This window comes from Macaca fascicularis, chromosome 4 (assembly GCF_037993035.2).
Source record: "Macaca fascicularis isolate 582-1 chromosome 4, T2T-MFA8v1.1".
NCBI lineage: Eukaryota > Metazoa > Chordata > Mammalia > Primates > Cercopithecidae > Macaca > Macaca fascicularis.
The window spans coordinates 47,361,135-47,378,553 of record NC_088378.1 but is presented as its reverse complement, the minus strand read 5'-3'; the positions used below and the strand labels follow the sequence as shown (position 1 = coordinate 47,378,553).

The window sequence follows — 17,419 nt, the reverse complement described above, 5'->3', positions numbered from 1 at the left end:
AAGGCAGTGTCCCACCAGAAGCACACATACCAACATAGGGAAACAGGAAATAAGAAAAAAGAAATGTGATGCCTTCAAAGGAACACAGTAATTCTCTAAGTAACAGACCCCAAAGGAAAACCAATCTAAAATCACCTGACAAAATGCAAAATAACAAGGAAATCTGGCAAGATACAAGAGAACACAAATAGATTCAATGAAATCAGAAAAACAATTCATAAGCTGAATGAGAAATTTTTAAAAATAGATATCATTAAGAAGAATGAAACAAATGTTAGAACTGAATAACTCAGTAAGTGAAATAAAACTAAAATTGAGAATTTCAATAATAGACTAGATCAGGCAGAAGAGTTTCTGAACTTGAAGACAGTTCTTTTAAAATAATCCATTTAGGGGAATATGGGGAGAAAAAATGGCAGATAAGAGGCAGGACTAACTTGCAGCTCCCACTCAGACAAAACCATGTGTAGAGACTCATATCAAGAACTTGCTCCAGGAACCACTGCAGGAACATACCAGGAAAGCCAAGAGAAACCACAGACTCTTTGAAGGAGGTGGATTGCTGCTGCAGGCCCTGTGGGACAGCTGAGGAACTGTGAGTTGGCTTGCTTTCTCAGCTGGGAGGCTTGTAGCCTGGGGCAAGTTCTCAGCACTGCTCACCAGCTGCCCGGAAATAAACTGTGTGATGTTGGGAGTGGCACGGTGGGAGGTGGGAGTGAGAACGGCTTTTCATGTAGCAGGGTGCATGGGAGCTAAGTGGCTTTCCCTCACTTCCCTGGTGACCTGTGTCACACAGCAGAGGCAGCCACAACTCCCCTGGGAACATAACCCCCTTGGCCTGGGAACTACACCCCCAATCTCCCACAGCAGCTGCAGCAAGCCCTGCCCAAGAAGAGTCTGAGCTCAGACATGCTGAACCCTGTCCCAGCCTGACAGTCTTTCTCTACCTGTCCTGGTAGCCCAAGACAAAAAATATAATCTCTTGGGAGCTCTATAGCCCAGCCTCACCACCTCAGAAACTTGAATACTCATCCAAAGGCGACCCTAGGGTAAGCTTGTATCCTCCCTACACTCCCACAGCTGATGCACTCTTCATAGCGCCACCTCCTGGCTGGAGGCCAGCCAACACAAAACCAGTGCACAAAAATACAACCAAGAACCCTCACGGAGTCCACTTCTCTTCCCTGCTACCTCCACCAGAGCAGGTGCTGGGATCCACAGCTGAGAAACCTGGAGACAGATCACGTCACAGGACTCTGCAGACACTTCCCAGTACCAGGCCAGAGCCTGGTAGCTCCACTGGGCGGCTAGATCCAGAAGATAAATAACAATCACTGCGGTTCGATTCTCAGGAAGGCCCTCCTTAGGGGAAGGGGTACAGCACCACATCATGGGAGCACCCCAAGGGACCAAAAAATCTGAACAGCAGCCTTGAATCTCAGATCTTCCCTCTGATATAGTCTACTGAAATAAGAAGGAACCAGAAAAACAATTCTGGTAACATGACAAAACAAGGTTATTTAGTGCCACCAAAGGATCACAGTAGCTCACCAGTAATGGATCGAAACCAAGATGAAATCCCCAAATTGCCAGAAAAAGAATTCAGAAGGTCAATTATTAAGCTAATCAAGGACGCATCAGAGAAAGGTGAAGTCCAACTTAAAGAAATCAAGAAATGATACAGGATATGAATGGAAAAATCTCCAGTGAAAAAGCATAAATAAAAAATAATCGCAACTTCTGGAAATGAAGAAATCACACTTAGAGAAATGCAAAATGCACTGGAAATTCTCAGTAATAGAACTGAACAAGTAGAAGAAACAACTTCAGAGCTCAAAGACAAGGCTTTCGAATAAACCCAACTCAACAAAGACAAAGAAAAAAGAATTTTAAAAAATGAATAAAGGCTCCAAGAAGTTTGGGATTGTGTTAAATGACCAAACCTAAGAATAATTGGTGTTCCTGAAGAAGAAGGGAAATCTAAATGTCTGGAAAACATGTTTGAGGAAATAATTGAGGAAAACTTCCCTGGCTTTGCTAGAGATCTGGACATCCAAACACAAGGAGCTCAAAGAACATCTGGGAAATTCATCACAAAAAGATCATAGCCTAGGCACATAGTCATCAGGTTATCTAAAGTAAAGACAAAGGGAAGAATCTTAAGAGGTGTGAGGCAAAAGCATCAGGTAACCTACAAAGGAAAACTTGTCAGATTAACAGCAGATTTCTCAGCAGAAACCCTGCAAGCTAGAAGGGAGTGGGGTCCTATCTTTAGCCTCCTTAAAACAATTGTCAGCCAAGAATTTTGAATCCAGCAAAACTAAGCTTCATAAATGAAGGAAATATAGTCTTTTTCAGACAAATGTTGAGAGAATTTGCCAATACCAAGCCAGCACCACCAGAACTGCTAAAAGGAGCTCTAAATCTTGAAACAGATCCTTAGAATACACCAAACTAGAATTTCATTAAAGCATAAATCTTACAGTACCTATAAAACAACAACACAATGAAAAAAAACAAGGTATTCAGGCAACAAATAGCACGATGAATAGAATAGTACCTCACATCTCAATAATAACATTGAATTTAAATGACCCAAACCCTCTACTTAAAAGGCAAAAAATGGCAGAATGGATAAGAATTAACCAACCAAGTGAATAGTACGTCATATCTCAATAATAATGCTGAATGTAAATGACCTAAATCCTCTACTTAAAAGACACAAAATGGCAGAATGGATAAGAATTAACCAACCAAGTGAATAGTACCTCAAATCTCAATAATAACATTGAATGTAAATAGCCTAAATCCTCTACTTAAAAGACACAAAATGTCAGAATGGATAAGAATTAACCAACCAAGTACCTGGTGTCTTCAAGAGACTCACCTGACACACAAAGACTCACATAAACTTAAGGTAAAGGGGTAGGAAAAGATATTCCATGTGGACACCAAAAGTGAGCAGCAGTAGCTTTTCTGTTTCTTTCTTTTTTTTTTTTTTTTTTTTGAGATGGAGTCTTACTCTGTCACCTAGGCTGGAGTGCAATGGTATGGTCTCTGCTCACTGCAACTTCTGCCTCCTGGGTTCAAGTGATTCTCCTGCCTCAGGCTCCTGAGTAGCTGGGATTACAGGCACCCGCCACCATGCCTAGCTAATTTTTGCATTTTTATTAGAGACGGGGTTTCACTATCTTGGCCAGGCTGGTCTTGAACTCCTGACCTCGTGATCCACCTGCCTCGGCCTCCCAAAGTGCTGTGATTACAGGCATGAGCCACTGTGCCTGGCCAGGAGTAGCTTTTCTTATATCAGATAAAACAGACTTTAAAGCAACAACAGTTGCTTTAAAGAGGGACATTATATAATGATAAAAGGACTAGTCCAACAGGGAAATATCAAAATCCTAAATATATATGCATCTAACACTGGAGATCCAAAATTTATAAAACAATTACTACTAGACCTAAGAAGTGAGATAGACAACAACACAATAATAGTGTGGGACTTCAATACTCCACTGATAGCACTAGACTGGTCATCAATACAGAAAGTTAACAGAGAAACAATGGACTTAAACTACACCCTAGAACAAGTGGACTTAACAGATTTTTACAGAACATTCTACCCAACAATTGCAGAATATTCATTTTATTCATCAGTATATGGAACATTCTCTAAGATAGACCATGTGATAGGCCACAAAACAAGTCTCAACAAATTTGAGAAAATCTAAATTATATCAAGTACTCTCTCAGGCCACAGTGGAATAAAATTGGAAATCAACTCCAAAAGGAACCTTCAAAACCATGCAAATATATGAAAATTTAAGAACTTGCTCCTGAATGATCATTGGGTCAACAATGAAATCAAGGTGGAAATCAAAAAATTCTTTGTACTGAACAATAATAGTGATACAACCTATCCAAACCTCTGGGATACAGCAAAAGTGGTGCTAAGAGGAAAGTTCACAGCATTAAATGTCTACATCAAAAATTCTGAAAGACTACAAATAGACAGTCTACGGTCACACCTCTAGGAACTAGAGAAACAAGAACAAACCAAACCCAAACCCAACTGAAGAAAAGAAATAATCAAGATCTGAGCAGAACCAAATGAGGCTGGCCATGGTGGTTGTCTAGGCGCAGTGGCTCATGCCTTTAATCCCAGCACTTTGGGAGGCCAAGGTGGGTGGATCACTTGAGGTCAGGAGTTCAAGACCAGTCTGGCCAACATGGCAAAACACTGTCTCTACTAAAAATATACAATACACAAATTAGACAGGTGTGGTTGTGCACATCTGTAATCCTAGCTACTCAGGAGGCTGAGGCATGAGAATTGCTTGAAACCAGTAGGCAGAGGTTGCAGTAAACCAAGATTATAGTACCACTGCACTCTAGCCTGGGCAACAGGGTGAAACTCTGTCTTAAAAAAAAAAAAACAAAAAACAAAAAACAAAAACGAAATGAAGTTGAAGTAAAAAAAATACAAAAGATAAATGAAACAAAAAGTTGATTCTTTATAATGATAAAAAAATTGATAGACCATTAGCGAGATTAACCAAGAAAAGAAGAGAGAAGATCCAAACAAGCTCAATTAGAAATGAAATGGGAGATATTGTAACTGATACCACAGAAATACAAACGATCATTCAAGGCTACAGTGAACAGCTTTATGCACATACACTAGAAAACCTAGAGGAAATGGATAAATTCCTGGAAATATACAACCTCCCTAGATTAAACCAGGAAGAAATAGAAACTCTAAATGGACCAATAACAAAAAGTGAGATTGAAATGGTAATTAAAAAGCTACCAATAACAAAAGTCCAGGGCCAGACACATTTACAGCTAAATTACAGTTAAATTCTATCAGCCATTCAAAGAAGAATTAGTACCAATCCTATTATACACTATTCCAAAAGATAGAGAAAGAAGGAATCCTCCCTAAATCATTCTATGAAGCCAGTATCACCCTAATACCAAAACCAGGAAAGGGCATAACAGCAAAAGAAAACTACAGACCAATATCCCTGATGAAGATAGATACAAAAATCCTCAATAAAATACTAGCTAATTGAATCCAACAGCATATCAAAAAGATAATCCACCATGATCAAGTAGGATTCATACCAGAGATGAAGGGATGGTTTAACATTTGCAAGTCAATAAATGTGATACACCATGTGAATAGAATTAAAAACAGAAAATTACATGATCATCTCATTGGAGCCATTCTAGAGGTTGGCTCATCAGCAAAACTCTTCTAGACATTGGCTTAGGCAAAGACTTCATGACCAAGAACCCAAAAGCAAATGCAACAAAAACAAAGATAAATAGATGGGACTTAATCAAACTAAAAAGCTTCTGCACAACAAAAGAAACAATCAGTGGAGTAAACAGACAACACACAGAATGGGAGAAAGTCTTCACAATCTATACTTCTGACGAAGGAGTAATATCCAGAATGTACAAGGATCTTAAACAAATCAGCAAGAAAAAAAAATCAAACAATCCCATCAAAAAGTGGGCTAAGGATATGAATAGACAATTCTCAAAGGAGGATATACAAATGGCCAACAAACATATGAAAAAATGCTCAACATTACTAATGATCAGGGAAATGCAAATCAAAACCATCTGACTCCTGTGAGGATGGCCATAATCGAAAAATCAAATAATAACAGATGTTGGCGGGGATGTGGTGAAAAGGGAACACTTTTACGCTGTTGGTGGTAATGTAAACTAGTACAACCACTAAGGAAAACAGTGTGGGGTTTCCTAAAGTAACTAAAAGTAGATCTACCATTTGATATAGAAATCCCACTCCTGGGTATCCACTTAGAGGAAAAGAAGTCATTATATGAAAAAGACACTTGCACATGCATGTTTACAGCAGCAAAATTTGCAATTTCAAAAATATAGAACCAGCCCAAATGCCCATCAATCAATGAGTAGATAAAGAAAATGTGATTATATATATGTGTGTATATATATATAAGTGTGATATACACACACACACACACACACAATTGAATACTACTCAGCCATAAAAAGGAATAAAATAAGTACTGGCATTTGCAGCAACCTGGATGGAATCAGAAACTATCATTCTAAGTGAAGTATCATGAGTGGGAGCTAAACTATGAGGATGCAAAGGCATAAGAATGATACAATGGACTTTGGGGACTCAAGGGAAAGGGTGGGAGGTGGGTGAGGGATAAAAGACTACAATTTGACTATAATTTGCTTCAGAGAGAAGCTTTTTTGGTTGTATCTACTTGTTGATATTTCAGCTTTCTGTATCTGGATGTTCATATCTCTCCCAACACTTGGAAAGTTTTCAGCTATTATTTCATTGAATAGGTTTCCTGTGCCTTTTCCCATCTCTTATTCATCTGAAATTTCTATAATGGGAATATTTGTTTCCTTAATGTTGTCCCATATGTCCTGCAGGCTTCCTTCATTCTTTTTTTGTTGTTGTTGTTCTTTATTTCTTTTTTTTTCCTTTTTCATCTGAATGGATTTTTTTTTTATTTCAATAGGTTTTTGGGGAACAGGTGGTATTTGGTTACATGAATAAATTCTTTAGTGGTGATTTCTGAGAAATCAGATTTCAAAGAAACAAAGAAAATTTACAATTAAAGCTAATGAAGTACTAAAAAGAAAAGATGGCAAATAAACAACCTAAAGATGCACCTCAAGGAACTAGAAAAGCAAGAACAAACAAAACCTACAATTAATAGAAGGAAAGAAATAATAAATACCAGAACAGAATTGAAATAGAGACAAAAAATTTCAAAAGACCAACAAAAGAAATACTTGTGTTTTTGGAAAAGATAAGCAAAATTGACATACCATTAGGTAGACTAAGTAAAAAGAGAGAAGACTCAAATAAATAAAATCAGAAATAGAAAAGGAGACATTACAACTGATACCACAGAATTACAAAGGATCAGGAGAGGGTACAGCTCAGGGGTAGAGCATTTGACTGCAGATCAAGAAATACAAAGGATCATAACAGATTATTATGAACAACTATGTACCAACAAATTGAAAAACCTAGAAGTGGATAAATTCCTGGACACATATAACCTATCAACATTGAGCCAGGAGGAAACAGAAAACCTGAATAGACCAAGAACAAGCAATGAGATTGAATAAGTAATAAAAAGTCTCCCAACAATGTAAAGCCCAGGGCAGAATGGCTTCACTGCTAAAGTGTACCAAACTCATAAAGAAGAACTACCATAAATACTTCTGAAAATATTCCAAAAAATTAAGGAAGAGGGAATTATTCCTAACTCATTCTATGATGCCAGCATTACCATGATGCCAAAATCAGACAAGGACAGAACCAAAAAATTAAACTATAGGCCAATATCTCTGATGAACATATATGCAAAAATCCTCAACAAAATACTAAAATCCAACAGCATATCCAAAAGTTTGTATTTATCCCAGAGATTAAAGGATGATTCAACAGACACAAATTAATAAATTTGATACCTCTCATAAACAAAATGAAGGACAAAGCCCATATGATTATCTCAATAGACACAGAAAAAGTATTTGATAAAATTAAATATCATTTACAATAACAACTCTCAACAAATTAGGTATAGATGGAATATACCTTAATACAATAAAGGCCATATATGACAAACCCACAGCTAACATTATACTAAAGAGACAAAAGCTGAAAGCTTTTCCTCTAAGATCTGGAACAAGATGGAACTAAAAATGATGAGCTCATAGAAGTAGTGAGTAGAATTGTGGTTATTAGAGGTTGGGAAGGGTAGCCAGGAGGGGAGAGTATGAAGAGGTTGGTTAGGAGACACACAATTATAGCTAGATAAGAGGAATAAATTCCAGTGTTCTAGAGCAATATAGAATGAATATAGTTAACAATAATTTATTGTATATTTTCAAAAAGCTAGAAGATTTTGAATGTTCTCAACATAAAGAAATGATAAATGTTTGAGAAAATATACATGCTAATTACCCTGATTTGGTCATTACACATTATATACATGTTTTGAAATATCACTCTGTACCCTGTAACTATGTTAAATTATTACATGTATGTTAAAATTAACTTTAAAAGGTACAAGTAAAGGAAAATAGAATTAAGTAGCTGGTATACAAAGGAGGCAGGGAAACATTTAAATTTTATAGCATATGTATGTGGTACCCATTGAAAATTAAAATATGCAAATACATTTTTGAAAAAAGCTACAAATAAAGCTAATGAAGTACTAAATAAAATGTTTTATCCTCCTACATTGTCAGATGTAGTTTTACAAAACAAAATAGAAAATATGTGATTGGATAAGCAGTAAAACATATATATTTACAAGCTATAAATATAAATATTTAATATTTAATATAATAAGAATATAAATATTCTAAAACTATATTTTCCTTGCCTTCATTTCAGCAAAATTATTAAATATGCTATTACAATGGAAAATTTCACAAAATTTTCGCTCTACTGATAGTAATAATCTAAAAGATGAATCGAAAATAAAATTATAATCAAAATGTATACAATTTGAATTTTCAATTAAAATTCATACATTAAAACAAATGTGAGAACTTTTTTGTTCTTGAGACAGGGTCTCACTCCTGTCCAACAGTCTGGAGTGCAGTAGCATGATCATGGCTCAAGCAATCCCCCCACCTCAGCCTCCTGAGTAGCTAGGACTACAGGTTCATAACACCACATCCAGCTAATTATTATTTTTTTTTTTTGAAGAGACAGGGTTTCACCAAGTTATCCAGACTGGTAAGAAATTTTGAATGGACTTATTTCCATATATTTAAAAATGTTATTTTAAAATTAATATTAAAAACCAATTAGAATTAAAAGCAAATACAAATTATAATAGTTATTACAACTTAAAATATTATTTAAACAAAGAAGAAAATGCTCATTTATTTGAAATGTCATTTTATTACACATTTTGTTAAAATTATTCATAATTCCAGCATTTAATGTTCATATTTTAATTGCTAGGCTAAAGGATCAGCATCATGGTTTATCAATTTTGTATCTATAGTTACACAGATACAGAATTCAAGTAATGTAAATTGTTTAATATTGCAAAATATGCCTGAGCCACCATGCACAACTTCTTTCTCCTCAGTAATTCTGGAACTATCAATTGGAACATGAGGAAAAACAAAGAACTGGTCGTTTATCACTATTAGGACACAGAATTCATTGTGAAAGAATCTATTGAGCTCACATTATCTTAGAGGATTTGACATATTAACTAATTTATCTTTTCTCTTTCCTAAATATTTGTGTCATTCAATTCCTCCTGGTGTTTCTAAGTAGTATTTGTCTCCGGGAGTAAGAATTTTAAGACATCAAAGTGAATCAAGGTAAAATTAACAGAGGCAAGTCAAAGTTCTAACGGCTGGATACATGCTTAATAAACCATTTGTTCAAAACATTAAAAATTTAGAACCAGGATCCACAAAGACTGTGATTCATTCTCTGGCATGAAGGTAATATTGTGCAGTTCAGGCCTGTTAACAATAGGCCAAAGTGGCCGAGACTTTAATTCTATAGCACATGACGCAATTATTTGTTGTCAGCAAAGTTTCTCCTAATGTCAGAACAAGGTAACTGACATCATTTCACATTCAACTGGAGGCTGCAACTTCAGGAGTCTCCCTTTAATACTCACAATTTGGACACTCTAATTAGTTATCTAGGTGATATTACTCCTCCTCATATTTGGAGATGTCACAAAAGATACTATTTGTACAAGAATATGCCTGCCTTTTGGCCACAGCCTGCTCCTGATTGAACACACGACAGTGTTTTTTGGTGTAACATTTGAAGTGATGATTTACAAAGCCTATCTCCATTTACAACTCAGCTCTTGGAGATAAGGAATTTCATAATGTCTTTTTCTTAAAAATACGCACCTAATTATTGACTGGTTTATCTTAGACAGCTAAAATATGCTAAACAGTTTGAAAGCAAGCTTTAAAATACCCTGAAGATGTTTCTCTTATATTTTGTTAACTTTACTGTTGTAAAAGCTATACAATGCTACTCTTTTTATCAATAATCAATTAATGTTTACTTGTTCAGATAAAATGTGGCCACACATTTGAGGCCAGACAGGCCTGCATTCAGATCCCACTTCTACCACCCTGAGCTATGTCATTTGGGAAAATTATATGCTTCTGAGGTTCAGTTTCTTCATTTGTAATTGAGATCATTCCTTATTTGCAGTGCCATTGTGAAAATTTAATGATACAATCACTGTGGAGTGCCTGGCACACAGTATATTCTCAAATAAATAAATAAATAAATAAATAAACAGTAGCTATGTAACTGACAAAGAATTATGGAAATCAGCTATAGTGAATCCATTCATCAATTTAATAAACATGTATTGATCCTACTGTATGCCAGACAACTGGGCAAAGTGCTTGGAATAGGAATTCAAAGGCTGGTTTGCACTAGGAGCTTAATATTTCTGTGGGGATACAGACATGCATAATAGAGATATGAAAGTGTTGTGCAAGCACAAGTAACGGAATAGCTAACTTTGCTTGGGGAGTTAGGAATGGCTTCTTAAAGAAGATAGAAACTAAGCTAGCAGGAATTTGTCAGGAAAGACTGAGAAGGGCATTTGGGGCAGAAGATTGCAAAGGCATGGAGTTACGACGTGCTTTTCACATTCAAGAAAAGGAAAAAGTTGGAGAGGGCCATAGTAACCATGCCAGGCCCCATGGATGGCTACACTGAACTGACAAGACCCAGCTGATGTGTTTGGAAATAGACCAGAAGTGCCATGCTAATCCTTCAAGAGTGTGGCTCTAACTGAACTAAAAAAAAATCCAATTCTCTGAGATATGCCACTTTTGATGAATTGGCTTAAGGAAGGATTGATCAAAACCCTTCAGTACAGTGATGTTTGTTTGCTAGACACACCACTTTTCTTCAAATATACCAAAATTGGGGGCAGAAGGGAAACTGTTATTTTGTACTCAAGGCTCATGATTTCCAGCTCTTCCTTCCCCTATAATTTCTTGTGATGGGCTGCCCTTTTCACCAGGAACACCCCGGGACATGTTCTAAAACTGCTGTAACCAAAATGCATGCTTCTTAGTTAATAACAAAGTAGTGCTCAATTCCAAAAGCTGAAAGGGAAGATGACACAAAATTTCACTGCAGAAAATATATCCTCAAATGTTGTAAAATGATGTGAAAACCATCCAAAGCACTGGATTTGAAACTAGTGAGGGGAACATCATGGCTAAAGCATCAGAAAGAATTAGACTGAGAAGAAGGAAAAGGCCTCAAAGCCACAGGCAAACACCCTAACTTGGGCAGAACCCTAAGAGGCAAACAATCCCACTGCTAAAGACACCTCCAAATGCCTGCAACAGATCTCCGAGAGAAAGTAACAGCCTTGCTGCCCATCTGAGGGAAACTGTCCAGCTGCAGTAGTTACTTCCAACAAAATCCTGTCAATGTGAGGTGCAGGTGGAGCGGAGGGCTGGTGGCTGTGTAGGTGGGAATCCAACCCTGGGCTCTGAGGACAAGCCTTCTAATGGCACAGAAATTAAATTCATCCCAGAATTGGCTAGTTATATTATTTAACACCACTGACACACCCACCTTAATAATCTGTGGATTCATCTACTACATAGTTTGAATAATGACTCAATTTCATGGGAAGAAGTTTCTATTTATATTCAGTAAATATTACAGTATTCTCTAATTGTAATCTCCCATTATAACCTTCCAAGATTTCATGGATTTTTAGGCAAATTCTATGGAAGGTCTAAATAGCAGATAATAGCTATTTAATAGATTTTTTTAAAATAAAAGAAAGCCGTTTGTTTTAATCCACTCACCATTCCGTGATTCAGCCACCCTGGGATAAAATTATCCAGCAGCTTCGGGTATATCATCTCTCTGTCATAGGCATAAATGATCCAGAACACTGCTACAACAAACTGGAAGGAAAAAGAAATTTTTTATTTCAAGTTCATTGACTATTCACAACATACAATTTATTGGTTAACAATAGTTAAAAGAACCCAACAGAATTTGGAATCTATGATGAAAGACAAATCGGTAAACCAGCTAATGATTGGAAACACAGGTCTAGCTTCATTCCATTAGTAGTAAAAGTTAAGGTGCCTCCTCTATCTCTGATCTCCCAACTGTGTTCTTTCAGGCAAAGGGATTGGTTTCTGAGGGAGAAAGAAGAGGCCTGTTTTCATGAACAGCTCCATTTCAGGGCTAACTGTACTGATCTGATTCCTCTCAAGAGGGTTTAAAAGTTCACTGGTGGTTTTTCGGATCCCATTACCCACTATCTAGGGTTAGCACACATTCAGGAAACTGTTGGGTATGTCCCTTTTCCTTGAACCCATCATGTGGTTTAAATTAATCTTCACATTCTCAAATTTCCACTTCACCACTAGCAGCATTGAAACCACTGCTATAAAATCTCCTAAAGTCACATTTCCAGCAAATGTATTAATTTATACAGACTAAGCAAGGGCTTTAGCTGCACTGAGAAGCTGGGTCCATGGAGGGTAAAGGAAGATTCCTAATTCTCTTGGAATAACTTAGAAGTTCATCTGGGTTCCAAAGGTTTGTTTTGGCCCAACAGCAACATAATCATCAAAAGAGAGTAGAATACCCAATGTATTATTTTACCCTTCTTCCAACTAATGGTGAGAAAAGAAGTTCAGATAAAATAATGAATGGCCCGAGGTCTTAACCTTCAGCACTGAATTTAAAAGAAGTGTATGTTTTTGTAAATGTCAAAAAATGTAGCATAGAAAGGGAACTATCCAACAGGAAGAGATAAAAGTCTCTGTAGAGTGATGTCTCAAAATAAAAAATGCTACAAAATGGAAAAATATAGCATAAATATTAGAAACAATTTTGACTTCATTTTATATCTCATTCATGCTCCCATATTTTATTAATAAAAATAATAGTTTAATGCCACTTCAAATTGGTGGTTTTGGTAGGTTGGTGGAAGAAAAGGCCAGAATGAAAGAAATTAAAGTGGTGGTAGGTGGCAGGTAGAGGCAGTAAAAGGCGACTCCCGTTTCATGGCAATGGGCAGTGAGGGAAGGCAAAGGAGGCCGGCTATCTGAGACATGTAACAGGGATTAGGAGGGTGTGTTTGATCTTACAAAGTAGGAGATCCAGGCAGTATTTTGATTGGCTAAAAGTCAGAGTAAAAGGAGATAGAAAGGGAATGACTGATAAGCAAGGCCCAGGAAAAGAAAGGGATTAGGATTATAAATACAGATGAAGCATCCTTCCCTTTAAAGTGAAATGCAAGCACTTTTGCTGACAGTTGGAAATAGAGCTGAGTGCAAAGGATTTGGGGCACTGCTATGGATAATGTGCTAGGAAGTCCATAGAATATTTAAAAGGAAGACTGTCATGAATCAGGAAGACCTAACAGAGATCTAATAACAAGATTTTGTAATAGAACCAACCAGAATGTTTTCCCAGGCTGTCTTGAGGTCTGTGAAAATGAGGATTTAGGAAAAAGAGGGTTTAGGAAAACTTGAGGATCCTAGGGATTTTGTAGCACAATGGCTTGGGTAACTGGGACAGATAAAAGGTTGAAAATAAGGGATGCTATGAGAACAGAAGAACGTCTTTAAGCAACTGGCTAGCATTTCTAAGCTGGTACTTGGATTACATGAGATATCACACCTAAAGATATTAGTGACAGACAGTAAACACTTAATTAAAGATAGTCATTCCTGTTTTCACTTCTTTTGCTGGATAGATGTGACAAGTGACACCAAACCAATTAGGGCTGATCATGTGCTCTGATGCCAGGGATGCATTGCCAGGCATCACAGCAGTACTACCCCGCCCCATGATTCCAGCCTTGCTATTCAAAGCGGATCAGCAGCACTCATGTCACCTGAAAGCTTTTAAATGTACAGGATCCCAGGTCTCACTCTGATCTGCTCTGATCCTGCATTTCAATAAGATCTTATGCACATATAAGTTTGAGATGTTCTGCTTGGGGAGGCTCTACTTTGGCCACCTTGAGCCTCCTCCCTTCCCATGGAGTGAAGAGATCCCTTGGCCAAGTGGCTTGTCTATGCGGAGCATGCACCTCTTCCCTTGGAGATCACACCTGGAGTAACTGTGAGCCTGGAATTCCCTGCCCACATAGTCATGAGTATGCCTTGGGGCATTTGTGGATCTCCCCCTCCAGTCTGAACCCGAAGGTAGACTGTGCAATAAATGTGTGTTTGCCTTAACCTGAGGGTGGTAAAGGCACATCTGTTTCTGGAGGGTGAGGACCAAAGGTTTGCATTTTGTCTGGGTGTCTAAATACAGGCATGAAGCCACTTCAGTCCTGGATGGAGCCACTGATGCAAATCTCTTCATCTTTGCCATATAACATAACCTAATCAAGGGAATGACATCCCATCATATTCACAGGTCTCTCTGATACTCTATGGAAGGGGATTGTACACGCTGTGCAGCAGGGGATGGAATCTTGGCGTCATGTTGGAATTCTGCTTATCATAGGCTCCCACTGTGTTCTTTCTTTCCAAATTGTTTTGACTCTTTTAAGTCCTTTGCATTTCCATTCAAATGTTAGAATCTCCGACTGTTAATTTATACAAATATCCTGCTAGAATTCTCATGGTGACTGTTTGGGGAGAGCTAACATTTTAATAATATTGAATCTTCCAATCCATGAGGATCATTTGTATCCCCTAACTTGGGTCTTCTTTAATTTCTCTCAGCAAAGTTTTTGGTTTTCAATGCACAGATACTGCACGTATTTTGTTGAACTTATCCATAAATATTTCATGTTTTGTGATGCTATTGTGGAGAGTATTATATTTTTTAGATTCTTTTTTGTTAGTTTATAAAAATGAACCAATTTCTGAATATTGACATTATATTTTATACCTTTGCTAAATTCATGTAGTAGTTCTAGTCGCTATTTTAGAAATAGTTTTGCATTTTATACTTACACGATCTGCAAATAAAGACAGTGTTTTTCCCTTATAATTTTATGCATTTTACTTCTTTTTTTTTTTTTATTGCACTGCCTGTGACCTGCAGCAATATGTTGAATAGAAGTGATGGAGAGTGAGCATCCTTGCCTTCATCTCTATCTTAGGGAAAGTGTTCAGTCTTTCCACACTTAAGTTTGATATTAGCTGCAGGCTTCTCTTAGTTGTCTTTTATCAAGTTGAGAAAAATCTCTTCTATTCTTACTTTATTTGGGAATTATATACATACACAATGAATAAGTGCTTAATTTTTGAAATTTTTTCAGATGGTTTTGTTTCATATATTGAGATGATCATATAGTTTTCCCTCTTTATTCTGTTAATATGGTGAATTATATCAATTGATTTTGAAAGTCAAACCAACCTTATATTCCTGGTCATCATATATTATAATTTATATAAATATATATATGTTTTTACTGGATTCAATCTGCTGATACTCTGCAAATAATTTTCTTTTCATCTCTATTCATGAAGTATACTGATCTCTGATCTGTAATTTTCTTTTCTCATAATGTCTTCACCTAATTCTGGGAATAGTATAAATTCTGGAATCAAAAGATGAGTTGGGAAGTGTTTCCTCCTCTATTTTCTGAAGGGTTTTGCACAAGATTAGTGTAATTTATTCCTTATGCAATTGATATACTTCCCTAGTAAAGCCGTCTGGACTTGCAATTTTTCTGTTGGGTAGATTTGTGAATTCATTTTCTTTAATAAATATAGGGCCATTTGGGCTTCCTATTTTTGCTTGAGTTGATTTTGGTCATTATTATCTTTTGTGGAATTGCTATATTTCATCTATGTTTTTGAATTTATAAAATTGTTCTTAATATTTCATCATGGAAACTAACAAATGCTATGAATCAGGTATTTTTTCCCTAGAGAGAGCCCACTGTTAAATATTTACTAACATACCACTATTAGGAGTCACTTTCTGTTCACCACGAGTGATCATTCACAGCATCCACAACACATGAGACTCAGTGTGAAGCTTTGGTCAATACTTTGATCCCTACCTTATACTGAGGGAATTATATGGGTTATTAAAAGTGAAGTGACTTTCAAGAAAGTGTTAGTTACCTTTCTAAGTGTAATACTAGAAGGTCAGGAGGCCCAGCTAACTGAGTAATCAGTCTTCTAAATAATTCTTTAGATATAAACACAGAACAGATGGTAGCTTCTTGGCTTCCTGCACTGATATCCTCCTGATAGTATAGCCATCAGCAAACCCAAAATAAATTTGAACTCTCCTACCAGGGCATGGATATGGAACAAAAATAGTTTCTCTTGGACAGGCTAAGCGATACTGAAACCTTCCACTGTTGTGAAGAAGTGTCTTCTCTGGCCAGGAGCAATGGCCAGCTATTCCTCATCCTACACCTGCTGCTTCTTGGCTGCCAGGAACAGAATACTGTACTTGAACTGAGAGTGGAAGGAGCACAGTCACTTTCCAGTCCTTTAAGCTTTGAGACAAAATACTTGAGTGACAGCTAGTCATTGATGTCTCATTTGAACCCCCAGAATTACTAGGAAATTAATGCCAAAAGAAAATTGGATTCACAATTTGCCTCCTTTTGAAAGGAGTCTCTCACATGGAGTCTAACAGAAGCTGAAACTTCAGCTTTAGTCCACTTCTAAGAAGAAGCTTTATTGATTAATGGGAAATTCTTTGGAATTGGGTAAGACCAATTAGAATGCAAAGGATGTTGGAGAGAAATTTGCCATGAAGAAGGCTAAAGAGTCACTTATCTATAGATTGGTCTATAAAGGCCGGATAGCATCATCTCAAACATTCACTGTTGATGGAGGGAAGGAAGGAGGGAAGAGGGGAGGAAATGGATACATCCTTAAAGTCTGCAGCTTCAACTGGATAAAATCTTATATATATTCTGATATGTCAGTACTGAGACTTTACCAAATACTCATAGGAAAAAGTTTAAATTCTGTTTGGGGCTCTATTACCTTGCTTCCAGATTTCTTTTTCATGACTTACTTTCCAGTCAATTCTTTCTGTTGCAGAAGGGTAATCTTTAGAAATGTTTCCAATTGTGATTTCTCTATGCAAACAGAGAAAGCATGGGCATGAGAATAAGTTGGGTGTTGTGCATGCTATCTGGCTTCGTCTCTGAGGGCCCCCATGCAAAGAGTGAATGTTTCCTTCAGCAGGACCCTTGCCTTCCTACTTTCGAGATCTACGGAATCCTGGGTGTCCAAGTCCTCTCCTTCTGGCTGATTTTCCTCAACCATACCCTCAAATTCAGAAACGTATAGTGAAGCTTAGGGCTCTCTAAAATGCCACAGTCTCCTTTGTTCCAGAGGACAATCAGTTTCTAGGATTCATTCCTAAAAGCATGACATGGAATTC

At 37.0% G+C, this 17,419-nt stretch overlaps 1 protein-coding gene across 21 annotated transcripts in view; it reads right to left on the bottom strand.

Annotated features, from left to right (window-relative positions):
• The window catches only part of AIG1 (androgen induced 1), a 326,962-nt gene that overhangs the window by 204,338 nt on the left and 105,205 nt on the right, over nt 1-17,419 (bottom strand). For 19 of the 21 annotated variants that reach the window (XR_012433499.1, XM_065543485.2, XM_065543488.2 and 16 more), the window contains one exon: nt 11,884-11,985. The exons of the other annotated variants lie outside the window; for them this stretch is intronic. Coding sequence is in view for 18 of the 19 variants with exons in the window: in XM_065543485.2 (XP_065399557.1) it covers nt 11,884-11,985 (102 nt within the window). In the remaining variant the exon portion in view is untranslated. The remainder of the gene's footprint in view (nt 1-11,883; nt 11,986-17,419) is intronic. 21 annotated transcript variants of the gene reach the window in all.